The sequence below is a fragment of the Sorex araneus genome, chromosome 1 (assembly GCF_027595985.1).
Source record: "Sorex araneus isolate mSorAra2 chromosome 1, mSorAra2.pri, whole genome shotgun sequence".
Classification (NCBI taxonomy): Eukaryota; Metazoa; Chordata; class Mammalia; order Eulipotyphla; family Soricidae; genus Sorex; species Sorex araneus.
Window position 1 is genome coordinate 267,792,482 of NC_073302.1, and position 27,827 is coordinate 267,820,308.

The 27,827-nt window shown below is 42.0% G+C and overlaps 1 protein-coding gene and 1 pseudogene across 1 annotated transcript; one reads left to right on the top strand and one right to left on the bottom strand.

Moving 5' to 3' along the window:
• Positions 1 to 120: 120 nt before the first annotated feature.
• On the top strand, positions 121 to 27,778 carry BORA (BORA aurora kinase A activator). The gene is made up of 12 exons (XM_004604023.2): positions 121 to 241; positions 1,085 to 1,252; positions 2,781 to 2,887; positions 6,350 to 6,395; positions 10,299 to 10,380; positions 12,876 to 12,941; positions 14,484 to 14,540; positions 15,336 to 15,562; positions 16,150 to 16,282; positions 17,956 to 18,563; positions 24,953 to 25,081; positions 26,532 to 27,778. Exons 2-12 carry the CDS (start codon positions 1,100 to 1,102, stop codon positions 26,595 to 26,597), a joined length of 1,674 nt encoding a protein of 557 aa, XP_004604080.1. The 5' UTR covers positions 121 to 241; positions 1,085 to 1,099; the 3' UTR covers positions 26,598 to 27,778.
• LOC129401145 (U2 spliceosomal RNA) lies at positions 26,073 to 26,247 on the bottom strand (annotated as a pseudogene).
• Positions 27,779 to 27,827: the final 49 nt, after the last annotated feature.

Genomic DNA, 27,827 nt, shown 5'->3' on the forward strand with positions numbered 1-27,827 from the left:
GCTGGTTTGCGGGCGGCGCTGGGACGCGATTGGCCCGCCGTCCCTCCAGGCCCGTGAGCTGGTTGGCCCGCAGACAAGCGCGGAAGCGGGGAGTTAAAGAGTCTGTGCCTGCCTGTCTGGGGGGAACCTGTCTGGTGCCCTGCAGCTCTGCAGACTAGCTTTCTGGGTTTTGGGTTGTTTTTTTAAATTTTGGAAAGTGGGGCGGGGAGAAGTGACTTTTTTTTATGTTAAACACCACTAGGTACGTGTATTTTTTGGCATGGACTTGGAGGGTTCTCTTGATTCTCGGCTCTGGATTCTCCTGCTGGCTGGCTCTGGGATGATTGGTGGAAGGTGGATGGGAGAGTCGTGGGGGGAGAGGGGTGCCAGGAAAGGGGGAATCTACGAGGGCGGGGCGTTGAGGGTGACACTGGAGTGTAGACCCGAAGAAATCGGCTGCACTTGAGCTTTCCAAAAGGTGGACCCTTCTTTTCTTCTTGGGCTGAGAGTGGCCCTAGCCTAGCCTCAGGGTGCTTAGGGAAGCACGTTGGAGGAGCGGCGACCCCGGGCGGTTCATTTCCCTCCTCGGTCCCGCTCCTCGGTCCCCTGGGCACCGGCGTGCCCGGGAGGCCCCCGTGCACACGCTCGTTGGCGCTTCACTTGTTGCTTCGGAACAGCGAACCGGTGGGGAATTTCTCCGCTGTCCAGAGTCGACTGGCAGAGAATCTTTGGGGTCTGAGCCCTTGAGCGTGTGAAGTGCTGGGTGGTCTGTTGCAATTACTTGCCCGCAAGGCGGACTCGAGCTCGTTGCTTCTTTATTGGGTCGACTACTTTGGGTTTGTGATTTCTGCAAAATGGTTATCACTTGATACCTCTTCTAGCTTTCAAGGTGATTTCGAGGATCACTTGAGAACTTATTATGTGACGCTTTTTTGGAGGAGGAGGGGGCGTATAAAATGATGAGGCTCCCCAAGAATTTGGTTTTGGGTTCATTCGTTTTTTGAGAACTGGGTTGAATAAATTTTAATGGTCACAAATGGATGTCTGTGGAGTTTTGTGTCTTTATTATGCGTACTACTGATTTCTTTCTTTTTTTTTTTTTCAGTTTTCTCTCAGTGCTATGGGAGATGTCAAGGAATCAAAAATGCAAATAGCACCGGAAACTCCAGGAAGGATTCCTGTTTTAAATCCTTTTGAAAGTCCTGGCGATTATTGCAATCTCCATGAACAAACTCTCTCCAGTCCTTCTGTGTTTAAGTCAACAAAATTACCAGTAAGTTATTCTTGGATAGTATTTGCAAGTAATTGTAAGTGTAAATGTTTTTCTTGACAAGGTAAAGGGGAGATTTATCACGGGAAGTATATATCTGGAATGTGGTCTTTTAATTTTAATGTTTATTATGGTCTAATGGTTACACTAGCAATAGTGGTTGAGCTAAAAATAAGTTCACTGGAAGATTTTCTTTTAGATTTCAGTTTTTAACTCAGTAGGCAACATTTTAGCTTCCTCTACCTGGAGATGTAGCAAGAAACGATGACTGATGATGTATTGTTAATACCATATTAGAAAGGTTGTGTCTCTATTCACATATAGAAAATATTACTTGAATATTGCTATATTTCAGATACAGAACATGACTTAGAGATTATGCAGTGAACAAATTAGATGTAACTCAAGGAGTGTATACTCTGAACTTTCTGTCAGGTCTAGAGAAGAAAATATTTTGACTTTGCATGTGTTAAGACTCACCTCTGCTTTATAGCACCAAATAGTCACAGGCTGGATGCATACAATAAGTATGACAATGCTTCTATAAAGCTGTATTTCTTGACACTAAAATTTAAGTTTCATTTCATTTTTCTGTGAATAAAACACTCCTGCTTTGAGGATTTTGATTTTTAGCTTGCAGATTGTATAAAAAGCAACCAACCTCCATTCTTATGAACTGTACATGATTAAATTAACAACTTGAAAAGAAGTGCTACCAGTAATAGTTAAGTCCAATAACCAATAAATTAATGGGCTAACCCCTCCCAATGGAAGGGAAGGGCTCTGTAGGGTAGAAGCAAAGTTTTGATCTCACATTTGCTCTTTTTACCATTGTTGGTTACCTTGGGGAAGTTTTTTTGACTAAGATACCTAGAGAAAACACAACTTAGGGAACTGTTTACCACACATATTTCTCTGTGTCGGGTTGAACAGTGATCAGACTTTGCAGTTAATCAATTTAGATTTAGTCAGTAATCTGAATGCTTGTTTTATAATTGCATTGTGTTAAATGTTAATGATCTTAATTAAATGTTAAGTCTTAATAAAAATAAATAGGATGAATGTGACCTAATCCTCAAAGCCTAGAATGTGTGGAGTCTAGGACTGGATTTTTAGGTTGAGTTCATAAATATGATGATGATAATAATAATAACTTTAAAGAAAACAATTTTATGAATTTTTTCTGATACTTTCTAGTTAAAATTTTAATTTTGGTTCATTGTTATTGAAAGTAACAAACTTTAATAATGCTAAGAAATTTATTTTTTACGGGTATGTCACATAACTGGTATTTATGAACTGCCTATGCCTTTTGTGATTTTTCTGTATTAACATTATTTTGAAAATCCAGTCAAGTCAATTGATTTAGTGCGATTTCATTACCATTTCCCACTTAATGGTAAATGCAACATTTTAAATTAATTTAAAATCTTTATATCATAAGCATACACATTATCTTTACTCTATTGGTTAGCTTCTGATAAACAATTTTAGTTTGCTTTTACTTATAAGATTATTTTCTTTTATTAAGACTCCGGAGAAATTTAGATGGTCTATTGATCAACTAGCCGTAATAAATCCTGTAGAAATAGACCCAGAGGATATTCATCGTCAGGCTTTATATTTAAGTCGTTCTCGGTAAGTTTACTTTCTTGTGTCTAAGCATTATAATGTGCTTCGAGTTAAGAGGTGGCAAATACGAAAAGCTGAATATATTTCAATGTAAAGTTAATAGGAAAGAAAAAATTTTATATATATTTGTCCTGTCTAATTGAGATGCTGGGAATCGAGCCAGGGTCAGCCGCTTGCAAGGCAAATGCCCTACCCGCTGTGCTATCTCTCCAGCCCCTATATATTTTTAATATGAAATTAATAATTTTTTTTAAGGTTTTGGGGGCGATACCCAACTGTACTCACGATCACTCTTGGTATTGCCTGGTAGATTGTAGCCCAGTGCCTTGCCCACTGTGCTATCTTTCTAACCCTGAAGGCCTCCTTCTAGAGGACTAGCATAGAGCTCTAGCTATTCTAGAGCCAGCATACTTTCTCCTGGTGCTACTTAATGAATTAATCTGCCTCCCTAAATTTGGCTGATGGAAGCACATTTTGAAATTGCTATCTTTCTTGTGTGATTGTGGTTTCTTCTGCATTTTTTTTTTGTTTGTTTGGAGAGTTCTTTTTTGTTTTAGTTCTTTTTGTTTTTGTTTATTTGTTTGTGTTGGATAAAGCACAGTGATGTTGCATTGCTATCTCCCCTTGGGGAAGCCTGAAATCTCCTTATCAAGTTAAGACACAGTTAAGTGAAAGGAAATGTATTAGTAACATTTAGTAATGCGGTAATAACCTGAGAGCTTTTCCAAATACCATCCTACTTTGACATAGGACCTTTGGGAAATCTAAATTACTTTGTCTTGAAATCAGCCGTGGAGTAAGAGCGGCTTTAACTTGATGTGCTATATAGGTTTCTCAGCACTAGTAAACTTCAAATTTGTACGGCTAATCAATACTTAATATAGTGAGAACTTGTATGTCTTTGGCAAAGCAAATCTAGTTTTTGATTACAAGTTGTCAGGTAGCAATGCACTTTAATAGTTTAATGAACTTTAAAATTTTTAGTTTTACTTATTCATTTATTTATGATTTTATGTTTTGGGCCATACCCAGCTGTGCTGGATTCAGACTTACTCTTTTCTCAGTGCTCTCAGCAATCATTGCTGACTGTGTCCAAAGGGACCATATGTGTCTGGGCTTGAACCTGGGTTGGCTACATGCTAGCCTTCCACACTGCTCTATCACACCAGCCCCTAAGAGACTTTCTAAAAAATTTTTTAATTAAATGCTGTTATGACCAACTTTAAATTTTTGGTCCTAAGGGTCAAAAAAAAAAAACATTGCCTTTAACTTTAGAATTCATTCTCACAAAGACTCCATACTGAGGTAATCCTCCCAACATTAGTTTTGTTTTTCTAGCTTTTCTTCTCTGGGTTTGGTTAAAAAAAAAAAAAAATGAGAACTCATAATATTGTCTATTCAGAGTACAGAGAAGGAAATGGGATGAATATAGATCATAACAATTTTTTAACAGAAATATCAATAATATCTTTAGAAGAAAAAGTGAAAAGAATACCCATAAGCCAAAAATGAGGCTACATTTTGTCTCACACAAATTATATATACTTTATGTTTTGTCTGATCTATTAAGTGTATTTAACCACAGATACATTTATTTGTCAGAGATGAGATTTATTAACCACCTGGCTATCTCAGCTTCTTAGAAGCCTCTCTGATGATGAAGCAGCAGTTTCTTAATACTGAGCAGAGTTTGCTAATGCTCCTATGCTATTTGTATTGTTTATTGTTATTACATTGTTATGCGCTGTCATTTTGACTGATTATGGTCATGACAAGATGAAGAGAAGGAGGTTCTTACCCTCCAAATGAATGTGGTTTTGTCATTTCATTTCCTGTGGGTGTCTATTTTCTTAGGATGTCCTTTCTTAAAAATCCCCCCCTCCAACTTTAATTTCAAGGACATGTATAATTATACATAAGCTATGGTAGTCAAAAAACAGGAACATGCTGAAGGAAAGGAGCTTTAAATTGTTGTGAAGTCAAAACAATGTGTCTTCCCCATTTATTAATGGAAAGCCACTATTCCTTCCCAGAACCAGTTGAAAAGGTGGTGATACAAACTCACTGTTGAGTCTTTAGCAGGTACATACCTTATGCTTGGGACCCAATATTTCATGTTAGCTCTTGGCATGATAAATTTGTGTTGCTGTAATTAGTGTCTAAGGTGGGAAAAGACATGCATGGACAACATTTTTTATTGTTGATATGGCATTTTACAATAATCTTGCCTACTGGAATTGTAGCATGATAGTTTCTTTTCTTTCAGAGTAAGTTGATTCTAAAATTGTAGTTATGATAAATTTGTTGTATTTGAAGAGAAAGCATTTGGACAGTGTTTAAATTGTGCAGTGGATTGTTTGCAGTGATCAAAGAACAAAGTTCATTCAGATTATTTTGTTAATAGCAATTTAAAAGTTATACTCATATAAAGCTTTCTTTCCTTTTGTTTTCCGTTGGTTTTTTAATTAAATTACAGTGATATACACATTTACAAGTCGTCGTGATTGTATTTCAGTCATATAATGTTCCAGCACCCTTCCCTTTAATCCCTTCACCAGTGTACTTTTCCCACCACCAATGGTCTCAGTTTCCCTCCTGCGCCCCCCCAATCCCATCTCCCTTCACTATGGCAGGCACTTTTCTTTTCTCTCTCTCTCTCTCTCTCTCTCTCTCTCTCTCTCTCTCTCTCTCTCTCTCTCTCTCTCTCTCTCCCCCCCCTTCTCTCCTTTTCTCTCTCTCTTTCCTTCTCTCCTTTCTCTCTTGCTCTCTCTCTCTTTCCTTCTCTCCTTTTCTCTCTCTCTTTCCTTCTCTCCTTTCTCTTTTGCTCTCTCTCTCTCTCTCTCTCTCTCTCTCTCTCTCTCTCTCTCTCTCTCTCTCTCTCTTCCTTTTGGGCCTTATGGTTTGCAATACAGATAATGAAAGGTTTTACCTGTGCCCATCACCCCTCACACACTCTTGTGGCAAGCTTCCAACCACTGACCTGTCCTCCTGGCCCCTGTTTACACTCAACCTGGGTATTAGTCTCTCTCTCTCTCTCTCTCTCTCTCTCTCTGTATATATATATATATATATGTATGTATACACACACACATATATATATGTATGTATGTATATATATACACGTTTATATACACAAAATATCTCACAAATGAAATCAATCATTCTGTATCTGTCGCTCGCTCTTCTGACTCATTTCACTCAACATGATACTCTACATGCCAAGCCATTTATAAGCACATTTCATGACTTTAACGTAAAGCTTTTTAAAGGAAAATATGGTTCCACTCAAATGGAATGAAGGGGAGGGAGGTCAGCCTAGCAACAGAGTTATTTGCTACATGCCATTTTTTTTTTATGAACAGTTACAGTTTTCTACCAAGCGAATTATTTTGTTGAAAGGTTATTATTTACAATGTTTAATCTGCTAAAGTAATGGCATGGTTGTTTTTCTTCTTTATCTCTTTATAGAATAGATAAAGATGTGGAAGACAAAAGACAAAAAGCCATTGAAGAGGTAACTTGGATTTGTTACTGATGATTAAGCCAGTTAAGCGTCAATTCTGCGTGAATGCCATCTTTTAGGAAGGGTTCCTCCAACTCTTTGGCTGTCCCAATTTCCCGCCTACCTGTCTCCTAACCATCTATATTGAGTGTCCGCTCTGTACTCCCGTAGCCCAAAGCTTCTCCTAGTACTTGAATATTATTGTAATAACTGGTGAGTGCTTTGCTCCCCTACACTAAGTTCTCCTTAGCCCATGCTTAGCTACCTTCTCGTCCTTCTCAGACCCTCCCACTGTTGGTTCTCCTTGTGTCTTCAGAATATTAACACAGGATTCTATTGGAGTTTAAGAAGAATTCTAGTTGGTTATTTTCAGATGTTTATAATCTAAATTGGTGTTGGTAGTGATTTCATTTTTTTGTTGCTGATTCGTTTATATTTTTGGAAGCATATTACAAAGGTAGGAAGTTTTTTTTTACTTTTTGCGTGTTTGCAAAGCTCCTTTTAGAGGGAAGGTAAGGGTTGGCAATATAGTGGTTTTCCCATAACATCTTTGTTACTTTTCTCTCATAACATAGTTCTTACTTTTGACATTTGTTGACATTTCTTAATTTTCACTTTTCCCTTCCCTAATCCTCTCTGCCTCCCTTCATTCCTTAGCTCCTCTGAACCCCAAAAGTCTTCAAACTTGCTATATTAAGAGATTGTAGGAGAGTCTGGCCTTCCTGCATTTATGTTTTTGGATCCCACCTGGTGATATTCACGGGGTACTCTTACTCTCAGGAATCATTCCTGGCAGTGATCAGGGTACCACTTGGGATGCCGGGGTTCCAAGCCAGGTTGGCCACATGCAAGGCAAGCTCTTTCCCTGCTGTATAACCACTCCGGCCCCTCTATCCATTTTTCAGGTGTAGGTGTTGTCTCCTCCTATTTTAGATGAAGCCTTTTTTAGAACATAGTTTTATGTACGTTCCTCTGCCGAACCTCATCTACTTTGCTCTGAGTAGCTTCTGATCCAGTCACTTGATTCTTCCTATTATATAATCCTTAGCCTCTCTCCCATTTCACACAATATTGTAAAGTGTGCTCTCTTCAGAATTTGCACCTCTAAAGGAAAATTTAGCAGGCTAAACAGTGAAAGAGATTAGAGTAAAAATCAGGATTACTGTGTCAGAAATAAAAATCATTTTCTAAATATACATTACATACTTGAAAATAGAATTTAAAAAATCAAACTGCAAAGAAATAATAGAAAATGAAAATGAGCATTTATTCCCACATCTCACTCCTTACAAGTACTTGTTAATGTGAGCACATATGGGTGTGATCCCGACCCCAAGTGGCTACTAAAACATCGGTATGCTTTCACCTTTTGGGTGTTGTAGTTTGCAATAGAGATATTGAGTGGCCTTCATGTTCGGTCTATAGTCTACTTTCAGTTCGCATCTTCCAACTTGAGTGGGTCCTCCCAACATCCTCTACTTAGTGTTCCCTTCTCTATCTCAGCTGCCTTTTCCCCCAGCATGTGAGACCAGAAGCTGTGGGGCAGACCTCCTGGTCCTTATCTCTACTACTCTTGGGTGTTAGTCTCCCGCTCTGTTATTTTATATTCCACAGATGAGTGTGATCTTTTTTTTCTGTCTCTCTCTTTTTGACTCATTTCACTTAATGATACTTTCCATGTTGATCCACTTATATGCAAATGCCCTGCTGCAGAGGCAGGGTGGGGTGGGGGTGGTGAGAGGGATACTGGGATCATTGGTGGAGGAGAATGGGCACTGGTGGGAGGGATGGGTAAACGATCTCTGTAGGAGTGAAATGCAAACACAAAAGTTCATAAGTTTGTAACTGTACATCACAGTGATTCTCTAATAAAAAAATTTAAAAAAAAGTGCCAGCAGCAGGGTTTCAAAGGATATAATGATTATCTTGTTCCGAAAGTAGATAATGGGCCAAACATGATGACCTCTCAGTGTCTGTGTTACAAGCCATAATGCCCAGAAGTAGAAAGAGAGTATGGGGAATATTGTCTGCTGTGGAGGCAAAGGGAGGGTGGGAAAGGGGGGTATACCGGGGATATTGTGGTGGGGAATATGCAGTAGTGGAGGGATGGGTGTTTGATCATTGTATGATTGTAACCCAAACATGAAAGCTTGTAACTATCTCGCAGTGAGTCAATAAAATTTTTAAAAATTAAAAAAAATATGAATGGCAAATTTAATATCAAATCAGTGACCATTTCAAAAATCCAAAGGCCAAAAGAATTATGCTTACCTGTATTCTTCCTATGCTCTCTAAATAAAACAATAATAAAATAATATATTGGATGATTAAAAAAAACACATTTGTATGCTTTCAGATGATGTGTTATATATGTGTGTAATATGTTGTATATGGCATATATAACATATCCCTTAAATATTTTGAACAAATAGGATTGTTCTAATAATGTTTCACATTTTGCTTTTTTCTTGGTAATTTTTCCTAGGTATTTTTTCATAAGCAACACACCCTGACCTTAACATTGTTTTAGTAATAGCATCACTATTACTTTTTTTTATATGTGCCATAACCTAACCAGTCTCTTTAGATACATGTTTGGGTTGTATTGATGTTTTTCTGTCACAAATAACGCCACGGTAAGCACACATAGAACATATTTCTGCAAGCCTGAAATATACTTGTTAGGTCAGGGGCTTTGTGAATTTTCAGTTTGGGTAGATTTTGCCGTGTTTCCCTTTCAGAATATTACCAGTTTTACTTCTTTATAACCAGCCGTATTGCAGTGCTCACTATTTTCTTGTATCTGCGACTCTGGCTATCAAATTTTTTCATTTATGCTACTCTTGTTACTTTAAAATTTCTCTTCTTATATTTTGAATTGGAATTTTTCATTTTGACTGCATTATTCATTGCTTTATAAGTTACATTTCCCCCCCCGGAAATTGTATCAACTCTGCTCCTCCTTTGTTATTCATATAATATTTATAATCTATATGTATGTATTGTGGGAGAGTGGTAAGGGGGTCCCATGGGATTGAACCCAGAGCCTCACCATGTAGGCCATCTCCTCCCAATGAGTCACATCCCTGGCCTCCTTTTGTCATATGTATTTTCTCATGTATTTATTGACAAGTTAATTCCTTTGCTATGTGTAGCAAAACACAAAGGAATTGTTTCCAGTTGTGCCCCCAAACAGCGTAGGGGCAAATGCTGTGTCAAGTAGACTCTTCTGTCACAGTGAGAGAAGAAAGTTGTGCCCACAGATGCTCTGTCTCCATTCGATGCTCTGGCCGTGAGACACACCTGTGCTGATCAAGAGCCAACCACCAGCTCCCTGGTTCTGGTCTTGGTCCTGGTCCTGATGATGGCTATCTTTTGTGTTACAAATACTCTAATCTTCCCCCATGTCAAGCCACGCAACATTCTACCTTTGCCAATTTCAAGTTCCCCACCGTTAGATGGGGAACTGCCATTAGGTGGGTGTTCCTTCTTGTACATACAAAAGACATAATTAATTTAAAACAGTAGACAGGCTAGAGCCATGGATAGTGCAGCGGGTAGGCCCTTAACCTTACATGCGGCAAACCCAGGTTCAAGCCCCAGCATCCCATGTGACCTCCAGAGCCCAGCCAGGAGTGCCAGTACACCTGGGAAGCCAGGTCCAAAAAACAAAAACAAAATCAAAACAAACAAACAAACAAAAAGCAGCCCAAACCAAACATTAGACAGTGGTAAATGTGTTCAAATATTTTGCATGTGAAGATTCTATGTATTGCTACCTTTGTTTTAAGTATAATTTATCTAGTTGTAACTTTATATAGTGTAATTTTAAGTATTGACTAACAATGAACACAATATTTCTTGAAAACGTTAAACTTTGATCTGTGGCTAAACATACAACTTAAATTTTCCTAGTTTTTCACGAAAGACGTCATTGTACCTTCTCCTTGGACAGATCATGAAGGAAAACAGCTTACAGAGAAGCATTCCAATAAATGTGAGTGTGCTAAAAATTTGTTTTAGTTTAACTTACAAAAATCAGTGTAGGACAACATATTTATGAAGTGTGAGTTCTGGAGTTTTCTTGAGCGGGAACCTGCTATGAATTATATTTCTGGAGTAAGCCCAGGTGTGGCCCCCAAAACAAAACAAAACAAAACAGAAGCAAAGTCATAGGGAAGACAACCACGGAAACACTTGCAGTCAAGTTGAAAAGTATCATGATGATATTGCTTCTAGGGTCTAAGGGCATCAGAAAGACTGGTGTAAGTAAGGCCCAGTATAGAGGAAAAGGGACAAGAATGTGAGAAATACCTGGAGTGAGAGAGTCTCATTTTGATTTTCTTATAAGTGGATGAGATCAGTAGTGTTTAGTTGGAGGACAGCTATGCTAGAGACAGCTGCAGGTGGTTCCCCCTCGCCCCCCCAGATAGATGCAGTTTTTAAGGACTTTCTACATCATCTTTGTCTATGTCTTTTTATATAGGTATTTGGATTCCAATGTAAAGCCCAAAACCATCATAGAGCTTCTGGCTGTGGGGGGCTTTGATTTCATTTGACTTTAATTGATCTAATTTGATTTCATTTCTCAATGAAAGTTGAAGTTTTACTGCCTACCAGAAGGAAGCATTTGATAACTAGGAAAAAGGTTTCTCACCCGTTCTAATAGGACTTTATAGGAGACCTGAATTCATTCACCCGCCTACCACTTCACTCATTTGTCCATTTATTTATTGAAGATTAGTGTCACTGGTTCTTTTATTCTTTCTATTATTAAGCTTGACTTGGTTTCTCGTCATGTTCATTTTGCAGATTAGTCTTTAGGCTCTTTTTGGCTTTTGGTGGCGGGGGCATATTTGGACCCCACCCTACTGTGTCTAGGGATCGATGCTCAGGGGACCAGGGAGTACCAAGGATTGAATCTGGGGTCTTGCAAGTGCAGCATGTGCTGCAGCCTTTTAAGCCATCTCCAGCCCGATGCATTTGCTATTTTGGCCATTTGTGTGCTTTGGTTGGTGGGTTGGTTTTTGTTTTGGTGCCAAACCCAAGTATGCTTGGGCCTTACTCAGGGATCACTCCTGGCAGGCCCTGGGGACCGTAGACGGTTCCAGGGAGGGAATCATCGGGGCCGGCTGTCTGAAGGCAAGTACCTGACCCCTGTTTTGTTGTTGTTTTTGGTCATGATTTTCAAATTATGAAGCTTAACATTGAATAATATTCAATATTTAAATGAAAAAAAAAAGTAATTTGCTGCCATACTGTTTTCAGTCCTGTTGCAGGGAGGGTGGAGAACCTGAAACTGAGCATGTTTTATTTATCAAATTTCAGGTTTTGTCAGTATGACTTGGCATTTTTTAAACATTTTTATAAGGCTATTCACAGCATTTGATTACATTTAAAATTCGAACACCAATCCCACCACCATTACCCCTTCCCACCACCTTATTTCCATCCCGAACCCCAGATCCTGCCCTCAAAGCAGAACTGAAATATTTTATTTTGTATTGCTTGTTATGAATAATCCACTAAAAATGATCCAAAAACGGCTTCTTAGAGGAAGTGCGTGAAATTGTTATATTTCACCCAGGAGACATTAAACCATTCTGTAAGAGATTAGTAACATGTGGTTAAAGGTTGAGCCTTGTGTCCTTATATCTATCACTATCACTATCAGTATCATCTTGTTGACCCTCAGTTTGCTCGAGTGGGCCCAGTAACGTCTCCATTCGTCCTAGCCCTGAGGTTTTAGCAGCCTCTCTTTACTCGTCCTTCTGGACGGTGCCACATTAGAGTCTCTTTCAGGGTCAGGGGAATGAGACCCATCATCGTTACTGTATTTGGTATATGAATACGCCACGGGGAGCTTGCCAGCTCTCTCGTGCGGGCAGGAAACTCTCGGTAGTTTGCCAGGTTCTCCAAGAGGGAAAACTAGGCTATAAGAGGGAGCTTGGTTTTATAGTCTCTGGATGTTGGCCATTGATGGAATTACATAGCGCTGGGGGCAGTTTCTGGGTGTGACTGCCTAGCTACTGGAAAATGGGGAATCTGGGTGGAAGAGGCCCAGTCCTGATCTGAGCAGGCTTGGAGGTCTCAGCCCTGGGTTCTGCACCCCTTATATCTATATCTGTATAAATATATTTCCCCCTAAGATTGGTTGCCTTCTACTTGAACCCCATTAAATGTGATGTGCTGCTCTTGGTATATTAGTGGTGTAAAGTACGAGATGCCCAGGAATAGATTCTCTCATGAGTGAGGCTTAGCCGAGCCTGTGAAGAGCGGCCGTGAGCATGTAGCGGTTGAGTTCTGGGGTTTCCGGCTGCTGAAGCTGGGTTCATTGAGGCGGGGAGGGGTCTCAACCTCAGTGAAACAGCCTGGCGCAGGGGTCTGGAGGCATGACTATGGCATAACAGTACTTTTTTCACCCTGGAAACAATTTGAAAGTACATGAAAAGTATTAAGAAAGTTAAGATTTTCTTTTACAATGTTTTATAGGTGTTAATGTAAATAATGGATCTCCTGTTGGAAGAAAGCTGACAGTACAGTCTGAGAAAATTAATGGTGAGTATAAATAATCAACTAGAAAACCTGTATATTCCATACTCAGGTCCATATACTTTTAAATTCAGTTCATATGGAATGAAGTAGCACCTGGGTTAAGATGCATGTTTTATGTTGATCCCTGGTACCACATGGTCTTCCAGGCATTGCCAGAGGAGCCCCTAGGCCTCCTGAGCACTGTTTGTGAGACCCCACCCACCCCCAACAATAATCAAATATATTTAGTTCATGTGATAACGCATTACTCAGGATTTGAAATTACAGTACATGAATGAGTTACATGAGTGCCGATTTTTTAAAAAAATCATTAAAACAACCATTAGAATTTGAGATAATATGCTAAGTGAAATCACTGTCACTGTCATCCCATTGCTCATCGATTTGCTTGAGCGGGCACCAGTAACATCTTCATTGTGAGACTTGTGACAGTTTTTGGCATATCAAATATACCACGGGGAGCTTGCCAGGCTCTGCCATATGGATGAGATACTCTCGATAGCTTGCTGGGCTCTCCAAGAGGGGTGGAGAAATCGAACCCAGGTCGGCCACGTGCAAGGCAAACGCCCTACCCACTGTGCTATCACTCCAGCCCATCAAAATACATAATAAGAATATACATAGTCTATGCAGGGAGAAAATATACCTAGAGTACATACATCTGACAAAGGATCTGTGCCGAGAAAACATAAAGAACTCTAACCGACTATTAAAAATGGAAAACAGGTCCAGAGATCTAGCACAGAAGTGAAAGTGTTTGCCTCTCACGTGGTTGATTCTGGTTTAGTCCCTGGCTCTGCTGCAGATCCGCCAGCCTTTGCCAGGAGTGATCCCTGAGTGAAATAAGGGAGAAAATGGGCATCAGTTGCCAAATAGTTCCCACTCATGGAAAAGCAAAAAAAAAAAAATCTCCGAACAAAATCTACTCCTAAACCTGGCGAAAACTCTGATTGCCACTGGAGGGAAAGCAGTGTTGATGGGAAGAGAGAGGAGAGGTTTTTTGAGGGAGTAGTGAGCACTAGACCCGGAGTACTAGGTGTGGGACATCCTCTACATCACCGCAGGGCAAAGTTACATCTGTGAAATCATCTAGTATGTGAACCAATAGCGATAGCAATTGAAGAATAACAGCATGACATGTGATTGGCAAAGGATAAAAACCAGCTATTTTTTTTTTCCAATCATTCCTCACCCCTCAGCCTCCATTATGTTTTTAAATAACAGTAGGGTGTACTTTGTTGTTCCGTGCTTGTAATTTTGGAGTAGGGGACTCTGTTCCCAAATCTAAGCTGGTTTGTATTTGATTCAAATGCCCACAGCACAGCCAGGCGTTCGAGTCACTGTTAACGGGCTTCTGTGAGCGTGGGAAGGTGTGAGAAGCTAAGAGGAAGGCAAATGCTCTATAGTGGGATACCTAAGTGAACTCATTCTGTGTGGCTGGAGCACCATGGGGAGACGGTTGATTGGGGAGTGCATGCTAAATTACACGTAATGTGCTGGCTTTGATTTATCCGTGTTTGTATTTATTTATCTGCCTGCTTCCAGCTGCTTGTCAGACGCTGCTGTCTCTTCCTGTGGATTTTAATTTAGAAAATGTATTAGGTAAGTATTTTATTTGTTTAAACGCTTAATAACTTCAAATAAAAGGCTTTGTTTGGATGGCTTTTTGTGAATGCAAAAAAGTGGCAATCCCTCTTTCTAGAAAAAGGAGTTAAAGTCCTGAATTTTCTTCTTTTTTCTTTAACATGGCCTGAGCGAATCGTTTTATCACACTGGACTTAACTGTAGATGTAAACTATTCATGGGTGTATCTCTCTCGTATTACCTGTACTGATAATGAAGCACTTATTACTCCTTTCGGGATTAAAGCAACTTTGCCCTCTTTTTTGTGAAAAACAATAGAAAACAACAACAAAAAAAGCACATAGTGTTTCTTTGGTCTTGTTTTTAGTTTTTTGTTTGGTTGCTTGGTTTTGGGGTCATACCTGGTGATGCTCAAGGGTTACTTTATGGCTCTGTACTCAGGGATCACATCTGCCAGGGCTCAGGGGACCGTTTGGGGTGCTGGAGATCAAATCTGAGTCACACATGTGTGGGCCAAGAACACTTCCCGCTGTACTCTCTCTCCAGCCCCCCTCCCCCAAATATATATAGTGGTTTTGGAGAGGGCCAGAGCAATAGAAGAGAGGGTAGGGCACTTTCCTTGCATGTGACCGACCTGGGTTCAATCCCCTGTACCACCAGAGTGATTCCTGAGAGCAAAGCCGGGAGTAAACCCTGAACATCATTTAGTGTGGCTTCAAAACAAAAACAAAAATTATAATAGCTTTTTTAAAAAAAACTCATAACAAGATATAATTGCTCTTCAGAATGGCTCGTTTTGCCTTTTATCTGCAGGCGACTATTTTAGAGCTGATGAATTTGCAGATCAGTCTCCTGGAAACCTCAGTTCTTCTTCTCTTAGAAGGAAGCTGTTTTTAGATGGCAACGGAAGCATCTCTGACTCTCTATCTCCTCCGTCTCCCAGGAGTCCTCATAGTGGGACTCAGGCATCACTTGAGGTCTTTTACTCAATAGATTTATCTCCAGTGCCATGTAAGAGCCCAGAGCAGACACCAAGTTCGGTAAGGAGTGTTTTCAAGGGGCTGGCTAGTTTGCTGTAGATATACTTGACCTAGATGTTCATATTGCACTTAGAGGAAATAGTTGTCTTTTGGGTTTTGCATTTTCTGACAATCAGACTAGTTCATCATTTGTTATTACTCCCAGGAATGTTTTGTGTTCGATTCTCTGATTTTGGTCTTTAGAGGTATACAAGTTCATCCTGAGTCTAAAGGAATTTGAGTGGAAGCTACTGAATGATGTGGCTTTATCGGTGTAGCACATCTAAGTTGCCATCAGTACGATGCCTTTTGTTTCAAGTTTTTCACAAATAGTTACTTGTATTGAAATACACCTTCTAGCACCTTATGTTTATATTTCATTTCGACTTAAAATGTTCTTTCTGAACATTTCCTAAGTCTTCTTAACTGTCTTAGTTATGCCATGCCTTGCCCGGTGATGGTATCTTTGCCTTTTGGTGAGTGACCAAAGTTTATATGGTCTAGCTTATAAATGTGTTTGGAAGGTGGAAATGTGGTAGAGTTTGTGGCCCCGCTGAGGAAGAGAGTGTGGAAGTAATCATCCCTGTACTGCCTTATTTTTCTCACAGGGACAGTTCTCTTCGAGCCCTATTCGGGGCAGTACAAAGAAATACAGCTTGGGAAGTATAACCAGTCCGTCACGGATTTCTTCACCCAGTTTCTCACCAGTTGCATTTCAAATAGGAAAAACACCACTCTCAGGTATGCCTCATAATTAAACACCTAATTTAAATGAATATATTGTCAGTATTTGTTCTAACTTGATCGATTATATTGCTCAAAATTCCTGCTGTCTAAAATTTAGAATCTCTTACCTTTTCTAATTTAATTGTGCTTAAAATGTTATTTTGGAATGGAGCGATAGCACAGCGGGTGGGGAGTTTGCCTTGTATGCCGCTGACCTAGGTTTGATTTCTCCATCCCTCTCGGAGAGCCAGCAAGCGACTGAGAGTATCCCGCCCACACAGCAGAGCCTGGCAAGCTACCCATGGCCTATTCGATATGCCCAAAACAGTAACAATAAGTCTCGCAATGAGACGTTACTGGTACCCGCTCACGCAAATTGATGAACAATGGGACTACAGTGCAACAGTGCTAATGTTATTTTCACATAAGAGGCAATTTATTTTTAAACACTGGATTCTCAACCAAGTTAAATGTAGTCAACTTGATCATCAGAATGTATATCAAACATTCTTGTAAACGAATCAAAGTAAAGAATAATTTTACGGGCCAGAGCAACAGGTGGGTTGGGCATTTGCCTTGCATGTGGCCGACCCGAGACTAATTTCCAGCATTCTATATGGTCCCCTGAGCACTGCAGGAGTAATTTCTGAACACAGGGCCAGAAGTATCCCTGGAGCATCACAGGTATTGCTTGAAAACAAAAAAGAAAGAAAGAAGAAGTTTAGATTTACTCATTTTAGGGGCCAGAGAGATAGCTGCACGGGCTGAGCTCAGGTTTTTGCACTCGGAGGCTTGATTCCTGGCACCACATGGATTGTATCACTCGATTGTCACTGCTCACGTTTGGTGTAAAAACATCAGTTTCTCACTGTGTGCAAACACAGTGATAATAACATTTTTTTTTTTATCTTCGTCATCTGGGTACATTGCAGAAATGTCTTTTATACTTAATTCTTGTACCATTAGTTGTTTTAATGACAGAGTATTTTCGAATTTTTTTAATCAGTTTTTTTTATCAAATTTTTTATTATCAGTTCAGATGGCAACGCTAACCTTGAGCAAATGATCACTTATTGCTTTAGACACTGTATATTATTACTTATGTGGCTGGATGCTTTAAATGTATTTCTTTATAATTGAGAGGATTGTTTGTGTGCTCCTGTCTATTTCTTAAAATTTTGTTTTGAAACAGATGAAACTATCAAAACTACTAAGTTTTGAAAGTAATTTTTACCATTTTGGTTATCATTAAGCTTTTTATTGCAGCTCTGTTTACAGGCCTGTTGTTTTTCAGTTTTAATGTTGCTTGTAGTTTACATAAAGAGACTTTTGCAAATTTGATTTACCATGTTCAGTTATTGAATTATGGCTGTCAGCTGATTTATGCAGTATTTTCCTTCTGTATTGTTAGAATAGTAACGGGCTGATGCAGCAGTATTAGTTCTCAGGGAATGAAATATCTTAATTAAAAGGGGAAAGAATTATTTTTAAAGCGCCTCATCCTCCTTGTTGAGACATTGATGTATGCTTTTGGCATTAACGTAAGAATTTCACTTGAATAAACAATATCGCCATTATAGAAATCCATTTATTTTTCTTTTTCCTGATCTGAAATGTGGCTCACATTTACAAGTGACGTTAACTTGGTCTTATTTTTATGATGTAATTCTCCCCTTCCTGTCCTGTAGAACAAAGGAAGTTGACTCTGCATTCGCCCGATGCTTCCTCTGGGGCAAATGTGAACGGGATCACCAACCCCTGCATCCGAAGCCCATACATAGATGGCTGCTCGCCAATTAAAAACTGGTCCCCGATGAGGCTCGAGATGTATCAGGGTGGTACTCCGTACCGGACGTCGCTGATCCGGATCCCGTTCACCCTGGAGACTCACAGTGAAGACGAAGAGGATCAAGCCACTAGCCTGTCGACGGTGGCCTCGTCCCCAGCCATGGACACCAATGGCCTCCAGCGGCGGCCGGTGAGCGGTGACGTTTCTCCGCACTGCTCACGTTTGGTGGTGACCACCATGTCGATCGTGCAGAGCCAGTCCAGCGCCCCTGAGAAGGAGTCGGCCCTGCGGGAGGCCGAGCGGGGCCAGGAGAATGACACGGTGGATATGGTGGATCCCACGGAGATAGCGGATGAGAACACCTGGGGGAAGGAGCCCGTTGGGAACGGCAGCTCACCCATGACGGATTTTGTGAGCGGCATCGCCTTCAGTATTGAGAACTCGCATATGTGCATGTCGCCTCTGGCCGAAAGCAGCGTCATTCCTTGTGAAAACAGCACTATTCAGGTAGGGAGCCTTGCTAGGCCTGCATCCTTTACTGGTCCTGGGTGTTTTTTTTTTCCTCTGCTTTTTTAGGGGGCTGGAGCAATAGCACAGCGGTTAGGCGTTGGCCTTTCACGTGGCCGACCCGTGTTCGATTCCTCCGCCCCTCTCAGAGAGCCCGGCAAGCTACCAAGAGTATGGAGCCTGCATGGCAGAGCCTGGCAAGCTACCCGTGCGCACTGGATATGCCAAAGACAGTAACAATAAGTCTTTCAATGAGAGACGTTACTGGTGCCCGCTCAAACAAATTGATGAGCAACGGGATGACAGTGACAGTGACTTTTTTAGGGTCACACCTGGCGATACTCAGGGCTGACTCCTGGCTCTGCACTCAGGGATCACTCCTGGCAGTGCTCAGGGGACCATATGGGATGCCAGGGCTCGAAATCAGGTTGGCCATGTGCAAGGCAAACGCCCTACCCAAGATACTATCACTCCAACCCCCAGTCTTGGGTATTCTTAATTTTTTTTCCCCCCTAAGGTTAGCATAATAAAGTGAGTTATAGGTCATTGAGAAAAACACAAGGGGTTAAGGCACATGCCATACATGCTGTGGACCCCCGCCCAGTCTATATTCGTGTTATCCGAATATTTATTTGGGGTTAAAAAAAAACAAACAAACAAACAGGAAACCAGAAAAGTTCTGGTAAGGCGCTTGCTTTGCATGCAGCTAAGCCGGGTTGGGTTCCTGGCATTCTGATTGGTCCGCCACACCTTGCCTGAAGCCAGTCTTGAGTGCAGAGCCGGAAGCAACCCCTGAGCATCACCAGATGAGGCCCCAAAGCAAAACAATAAAAAAAGAGACAGAGAGAAGTTTCTTTAATTCCACAAGCTGCCAGTTGGGCTAGTTCTCAGGACCTGATTTTCTTTTGTGCAGAACTTGTGCCAGAGGAATTCAGTGTAGTGTTGTTGCCAGTGGAGTAGGGAGGGGAAGCCCATCAGGGGGCGCTCTGAGCAGCTCGGCCCCATTCGTCCTGCTTGCCTGAACCGTGCGGGTGCATCCTTCAGTGCTCTGAGAGGTCAGGGCTGGGGGAGCCTTGCTTGCGCCCCTGCATGGTACGGATGTTTAAGTCCAACCCCCTGAGGTGGCCACAACGCAGCCTCTCGAGACCCCGCGATCGTCCCAGGGTGGGGGCTCTTGGCTGTGCCCTGGATTTCCCGGGAGCCAGGTTTCTCAAGGCGAGCGGGCTTTGGGCGTAGATTCTTTGCAAGGAAAGGAAAAGTCCGTCTGAAGACAGATAGGGAAGCAAAATAGTTTTGTGCAGGCAGGGCACTAAGGCTTCCTCCCCCAGACAGGCGAAAGGGAGAGCTCTGAAAGTCAAGGGACACCCCAAAGAAAGCACGGGCCAGCCCAGAGCAGAGTGCTGTGAAGTGAAAGGAAGAATCCCACCCCAGAGTTGGGATATGGACACCCCTAAAATGCAGTGCCCTGAACTGCTTCTGTAAGCTGTCTCCGTGTGCGCTCAGGGTCATTGCCAGGGAGTTGTCCAGAGAAGGTTCTTTTGGCTCTGGTGCCGTCTCCCAGATGGGGCGTGGCCTTTGCCCTGGGCCGCCAGTGGACTTTTGAATATATCTTGTCTCTTCAAACGTCTTTGGCTTTTAAGGTGTTGAATCTGCACAGACAATTTTTTTACTTTATGGTTCCCGAATATTCAGTGCCAAGGAGTCCCCTACTTGATGCCTGAAAATACACAGTATTGTTTTCTTTTTAAGTAGAGTTTAGAGTTCTCTTCCATTTTGAGCCAGACCTGGTGGTGCTTGGGGGCTCACTCCTGGCTCTGTGCTCAAGGATCACCCCTGGCAAGGCTCACAGGCCCATAGGTGGTGCCAGGGATCAAAGTAGGCCAGCTGTGTAAGCTGACTGGGTCAAGGTAAGCACCCTGGCCACTGCATTCTCTCTCTAGCCCTCTTACTATATTAGACTTTCCCTGCTCCCTTGTTTTGTTGTTTTTTTTTTTTTTTTTGGTTCAGGCGATACACCTGGCAGCGCTCAGGGTTACTCCTGGTTCTGCACTCAGGAATCACTCGTGGCAGTGTTTGGGGACCCTATGGGATGCCGGGGATAGAACCCAAGCCTTGCTGGCCATGTGCAAGGCTGGCCATGTGCCCTACCCGCTATACTATTTGGCCCCTATATCAGACTTTTGAAATGTAATTTATGGGTAACCTTTTTTCCTCCCCCATATGATCACACATTTCCAACGTTGAAATATCTGGCAACAGGAAAGCATGATTCCTATATTAGATACAATTCCTCTCTGACATTAACTTTCAGAGAGTCCTTTATTTCATTAGTTGTCATATTCTTTGAGTTGAGAAGTTTGAGAGAACTTCATTCAACACAGACAGTCCTCTACTGTTTCACAGTATCACTGTATCACTATATCACTGTATCACTGTCATCCCGTTGCTCATCAGTTTGCTCAAGCGGGCACCAGTAACGTCTACACTGTGAGACTTGTTACTGTTTTTGGCATATTGAATATGCCACGGGTAGCTTGCCAGGCTCTGCTGTGCGGGCGGGATTCTCTTGGAAGCTTGCTGGGCTCTCTGAGAGGGACAGAGGAATCAAACCCGGGTCGGCTGTGTGCAAGGCAAACGCCCTACCTGCTGCGCTATCGCTCCAGCCCCCATTTCACAGTAATAATATCAAATACATGTGTAGCTTTTTATATGCTAGGAATGATTCCGAACCCTTGTGTTTAGATATGTGTTAATTTGATCTTTACAATAGAAAGAAGTGTACTATTATCCTTATTTTACAGATGAGAGGCTGAGGTCAGGGGGCTACGTCTATTGCTTACAGCTAATATTTAGTGAGTGGTAGAGAAACATCTGATTCCAGACAGCCTGGCTTTGGAGTCCAGGCTCTTTATTTTTTGGTGGTGATGGTGGCGGGGGGTTGTTTGGGGGTTTCACTCAGTGATACTCGGGTTCCTCCTGGCTCTGCACTCAGGAATCACTTTTGGCAGTGCTTGGGGGGGGGGGGTGTCAAACCCAGGTCAGCTTCATGCAAGGCAATCCCCCTACGGGCTGTACTGTCACTCCGGCCCTAGTCCACGGCCAGTCCTAGTCCATGCTCTTTAATTGGAATTTGCACTGACTCAACAGTTACCGTAAATACACTGTGTGCTGGGCACTCTTTCGCCTCTTTGTGTGTCTTCATTCACTCATTCCTCTCAAACATCCTTTAGTGCATTTGACCTGTCAGCTTTGGCAAGTTTTAAGCTAAAACTTAGAACTCAAGGAGGAGTTCTCGGTAACCTCCAGATTAAATATAATCTTTTGCACATATTTTTATAACTTCGGGCTCATTACTTTTAAAAAAGCGTGCAGAGAGACCCGAGTATTAGTACAGCAGGTAGGGTGCTTGCCTTGCATTCAGTGGATCTGGGTTTTGGCCTCAGGACCCTCTATGGTCCGAGACCACAAAGAGTCTTTACTGAGCACAGAGCCAGGAGTAAGCCCTAAGCACCACCATGTGCAACCAACAAACAAAAAATGTGTGGAGGTAGCCCAGCACTCTTGAGTGGCTTGCGGGAGACCCAGATTTGATCCCTGGCACCACAAGATCCCCTGAGCACCCCTGTAGGACAGCTTCCAAGCACAGCCAGGAGCACTGCTGGGTATGACCATCCAGAATCCAAAAACAAACAAAACCCTGCACTAGAATCACATATTTTAGCTTCTGAAGAGAAGCGGTGCATGGAGTCAGTCTTAAGAGGATTAGCTTCTTTTCCTCTCTTTATTTCTCTCCTATTTTTTTAGAGCAATTATAGAACCATAAGATAATTTTGTTACAATACACTTTAATCATCTAATTGTCCTCCACTGAAACCCTCGGTAACTACCAGATTTTCAGCCCCTCTTTGCTTGAATGCCTTGCAGAAGCATCCCAGCCTTTCTTGGGTCCTTCTTTTCCATCGTAAGCTTTAGATTGAGCTGCAGTTTTGTTCTTTCTGTAAAGACCAACACCTGTGTCAGTTTGCCTTCGTGCCACCCCAGGAGTGCCTTCCTCTGGCAGGGCATTTTGTTGTTTTAAAAAAATATTTTTAGGCTGGATCTTCAAGCCTGTGTTAGCCCTTGAATACGCATCTCACTTGCTTGTCTGTTTCTTTGCTTGCCTGATTCCACTCTGGAGAAGCCTATGTTCTCGCACACAAACGCACTTCTTACTTTCTCTCACATCGTTCTTTTTTCTTTTCTTTTTTTTTTTCATTTTCCCATTTTATTAATAGTGTTAAACAGTTCACAAGACTCTTTAACATGCAAAACCAATACTATGCATGTTGATACATATTAACTTTGAAAAATAATTCTAAGTACTCTTTATACTTAACATCTTTCTAAATCACTATATTACTGTCACTGTCATCCCATTGCTCATCAATTTGCTCAAGCGAGTACCAGTAACATCTCCATTGTGAGACGTTACTTGTTGTTACTGTTTTTGGCATATCGAATATGCCATGGGGAGCTTGCCAGGCTCTGCCATAGGAGCGGGATGCTCTCAGTAGCTTGCTGGGCTCTCCAAGAGGGACAGAGGAATCGAACTCAGGTCGGCAGATGCCCTACCTGCTGTGCTATCACTCCAGCCCATCTTTCTAAGTAAGCTTCAGTAAAAACTGTCTTGCTTCGGGGCTGGAGCGATAGCACAGCGGGTAGAGCGTTTGCCTTGCACGTAACCGACCCGGGTTCGATTCCCAGCATCCCATATGGTCCCCTGAGCACCACCAGGGGTAATTTCTGAGTGCAGAGCCAGGAGTGACCCAAAAAGAAAAAAAGAAAAAAAAAACTGTCTTGTTTCACACACATGCACCTTTTTATATATGTTTATTTTTGCTCCCACTGAGCCTTTTGGCTTCAGGCTTTGAGGACTAGCCTTGGCGTATGTTATCCAAGTGCTGGAATATCTTCCCCTAATCATCCCAGGAATCCTTTCGTCTCTTTTGAGTTCATTTCCTGGTGATTGCCGCACCATTCTTTCTGCTGGTTTAAATGCCCACTTCACATTTCGCTAGCTTTGTTACCCACATTTGCAGCGGAGGCCTTGCGTGCAAACCAGAAAGGCTCTGAAGCTGGCCGTGGTGCTCAGGACCTGCGTGTGGGTGCCGGGGTGAGGGTCCCAGCTCTGGATCCCCCGCTCACCAGCTTACCCTGTGCTGGCCTGTCTGTGAATGGGGTTGTTTCCGGGAGTGCCTGAGAAAGGGGGTGTCAGACACGGCCTGGCCCATGCTGCACTCATCCTTTAGGTGTTCGTTAGAGGAAGCTTGTTGAATTCCCCAAGAAAGAATTCTTTTGGTTTGAAACAGCATGCTAGACTGCTATAGTTTTAGTTAAAATGAAAAGTTGAACAGCTAGACCCCTTATATATGTGGTATAAGCCTGACTTGTATTTCGACAATTGAGATAAGTATGATGTAACCCATCTTTTAAAAAAAAAAAATGTGTTACTATCAGGGCCAGATATGTATTTGGGAGTTCAGCCCCCTGAGCCCCTTGAAGAGCCAGGAGGAGGCCCTGAGCACTGCTGGGTGTGGCCCTAACCCCCATCTGCATCCCCAAGTGTCTATTCATTGCTCAAGGTGCCTTTTGGAGAAATTTGAGATGTAACCTGTAACCAAGCCTTTTAGAGACGCATTTGGTTAATGATTTGGAAAGTGAAGTTGGTTATAATCCATAGTTTGATCAAAGGAACAGGAAAGTACATTCTTGTTCACTAGTCTGAGTCCTGGCATGTGGATGAACAAACTGGAACTTCCTGCGTATTGCTTTACATTTTGTCCATTTTGGGTACATTACAATGACATTGCATTTTAATGGAGAGTGTATAGTGATTCATTTAAATTTTAAGTACTTTTATGCAATTTCCCCCCCCCCCAAAAGACCCTCCCCTTTATTGTTGCTGTTGTTTTCTGGGGTGGGGTGGAGAGTCTCACACTTGAGTTATAGCACCCCCATCATATTGGGCATCCAGTGGGCATTACTGGGGCTCAAACACCTGCAAGGCAGGTGCTTAACCGTTCAGTCACACCCCAGGCCTGAGTGTTAAAAACATTCTATATTTATTTCCTATATACATCTTACCATATTTTTTTTTAGTTTTGTTATGGGGAGAGGGGCACACCCATCAATGCTCAGGGGCTACTCTGGTCTCTGCTAGCAGAGGGCCAAGGGGGGTTGCTCCTAGCAGTGCTTAGGAGACCGTGTTGTTCCAGGGATCTAACCCAGGCCTCCTGCCCCCAATCACTTGTCTTTGTGCATATAGTCCATTTCATTTTTAAAAATTGTGAACTAAGTGGATTATAGTTTGCAGTATATTCCTTACATTTTCATTTCCTCATTCTTGTCAGATGGACAGTGGCTATAATACACACAATTGTGGAAGCAATATGATGGATACGGTTGGAACGGAAAGCTACTGCAAGGAAAGTGGTGGGCAGAGCTTGGATGTTGAAAATAAATCTCAAGATTTGACAAAGGTATGAAACCAGCCATAGAGAAACCTTTGACATGGCTATATTTAGGTTGCACATATTTGGTAAATGTGACTCTTTCTCAGCCAGTTTTTGCTTAAAATGTTGTCATCTATGCCTCATCCCAACTCTAATAAAACAGCAAAAGGGGCTGGAGCGATAGCACAGCGGGTAGGGCGTTTGCCTTGCACGAGGCCGACCCGGGTTCGAATCCCAGCATCCCATATGGTCCCCTGAGCACGGCCAGGGGTAATTCCTGAGTGCAGAGCCAGGAGTAACCCCTGTGCATCGCCAGGTGTGACCCCCCAAAAAAAAACAAAACAAAAAACAAAAAACAGCAAAAGGTCTTACTTATTTTGTGGCTGCCAGGAATTGAATCCAGTGCCCGGTACCTACATGCAAGGCGGACACTCTACCACTAAGTTACATCCCCTAACGGAGATCACTTTTTTTCAATCAAAACATTTAGTTCTCAGAACTTCTATGAACGAGTTTAAGCGGGATCCTACTTGAATTCGTGCAGAACCGTGGGAAAACTATTTCCTTAAAGGATAGGAATAAAGGATGTCAAATAACACTCAAACATTTTTGCATCTAATGTTTTTGTTCTCACAAAGCTGACAATACTTTTCATTATTAGAAACATGGGATATACAATTGAGAGAGAGCAAATTAAGAGCACAAATCCTACAAGGGCTGTTTATTAAAATCCAATAGCTTGTAATAGATTGTGGGTGCTCTGGTAGAGGTACTATATTTTACATAATATTTAAACAAAGGTATTACTCTGTTGGTCAGAGTATTTATCGAACCATCTAGATAGGAAAAACATGTTCCTACTGGAAGAAATCCAGCATAATCCTAGGCACTGATCAGAATCCTTCTTTGTATACTTTAAAATACTACCAGTGTCAGCAGACATGCAGCTGAACATGGCTTTATGAATATTAGGAGCTCAGAACGTGAGTATGGGGACAGGGAGTTGGCTGAAAGGGCCAAAGTGTGAGCTTTGCATGTAGGAGCCCCTGATTCACTCCCTGGCACTGCATGGTCCCCTGAGCACTCCTAGGAGCAACATGAGTGCCCTCAAGTATTGCCCCAAAACAAACACACAAAAAAAGGATTTCTTATGGATATTACACTTGATCTTAGCCAAAAGGCCGAGAAGCAATGGATTTCTTATGGAAAGTACCTTATTTTCTCTTTTCTCCATTTGTTTTATCATGAGACGAGATCAGTTGAAGAGTAAGGCAGCCAACATTAATATGCAGGGTTTTGTTTTGGTTTTTTTTTCCCCAATAGTGTATTATTAAAAAGAAGAAAAAAGCAAACCCGAGTATACTTGCCTTTCGAGTTCACCTGTGGAAATGTGTTTCTAAAAAGTTCATAGACGTTGCTTCCTTTAACTGGCCATGTTTCAGTTGAAATAAAGTATTTTCGTCCTTTTCTTTCATAGCAAGACCACGTAACACCGAGGCGTTGGAGGAAAACGGGGGATGCTGCTCGGTGCAGCAGTCCATGAAATACCTCTCGGGAGCTGACTGCTCTGGAGACTTCTCGCTTCCTGTCTGTGTGCATGATCGATGATGTGATTGTGATTGGGGGAAAAGAAGCTTCAATGTGTTCAGCTTTATCTTTCCTTCCTTAATGTGAAAAAAAATCAAAGGCTGAATTTAGAGGTACGGGAGCAATAGAAGAGCTCCTGGAACTTTTCAACAAGTGAAGTACAAGTTTATTTTTTAACCAATAAATATTTTTGTACTTACACTGTGTGGAGTGTTTATAAATGCAAAGGGTAATGACTTTGCTCACAGCAAAGAGGGTCAACGGACTGCTTATTTGCTAGCTGTCCTGACTAGCAAGCACCAAACTTAAATGTCTGGAAAAGTGGAACTGAGAAGGTACTATTTTATGAACAGACACTGAAGTTAGAATTTAACCTCCATAAAACAAATCACATCTCAGTATCTTGTTTTGGTTTTCGAGTCCTGGCTCTGTGTTCAGCGGTCACTCTTGGCAGGGCTCAAAGGACCATACAGGGTGCTGGGGATTGAACCTGGGTTGGCTTCGGTGTGTAAGACAAACACCCTACCCACTGTGCTAGAGCTCCAGCCCTAAGTCTCAATAGCTAACCTACATGATAAACATCCAAAATGTTTTCATGACTTAATGACATGATCATTATTCAGTTCCTATTATCTTTTAATATATAAATACTAGGGGCTAGTGACACAGGGGTTACAGCACCTGACCTGGCTCTGGTCAATCCTGGCTCAATTTTGGTGACCCCCTAAGCACTGCAGGCTGTCCACTCCCCCACTTAAATGATAGCTGAAAATGATAATAACTGCCATCTTCAAACTGTTAGGAGGTTCAGTGGGATCCCCTAACGGTACATCCATTCTTCCAGGCTAAATAGGTGACTGGGAAGTTTCTATGGGGATTCAGATCTATGAAGCTCAGCAGACATGTAACCTACGTTTTTAAAACCTACCAATAGGAGGGGCCTGGGGGACAGTACAGTGGGTAAGGAGCTTGCCTCCTATGTGGCTGACCCAAGTTCAATCTCTGGCATTCCCTATGGTCCCCCAAGTCCACCAGGAGTGGTCCCTGGGCACAGAGCCAGGAGTAAGCGCTGAGCACTGCTGAGTGTGGCCTAAGAATTAAAAACAAACTTGGGCGCCAGAGAGACACTATGGTGTATAATACAGTGCTTGCTATTGCAGGTGGTCTACCCCTGGAACACCATATA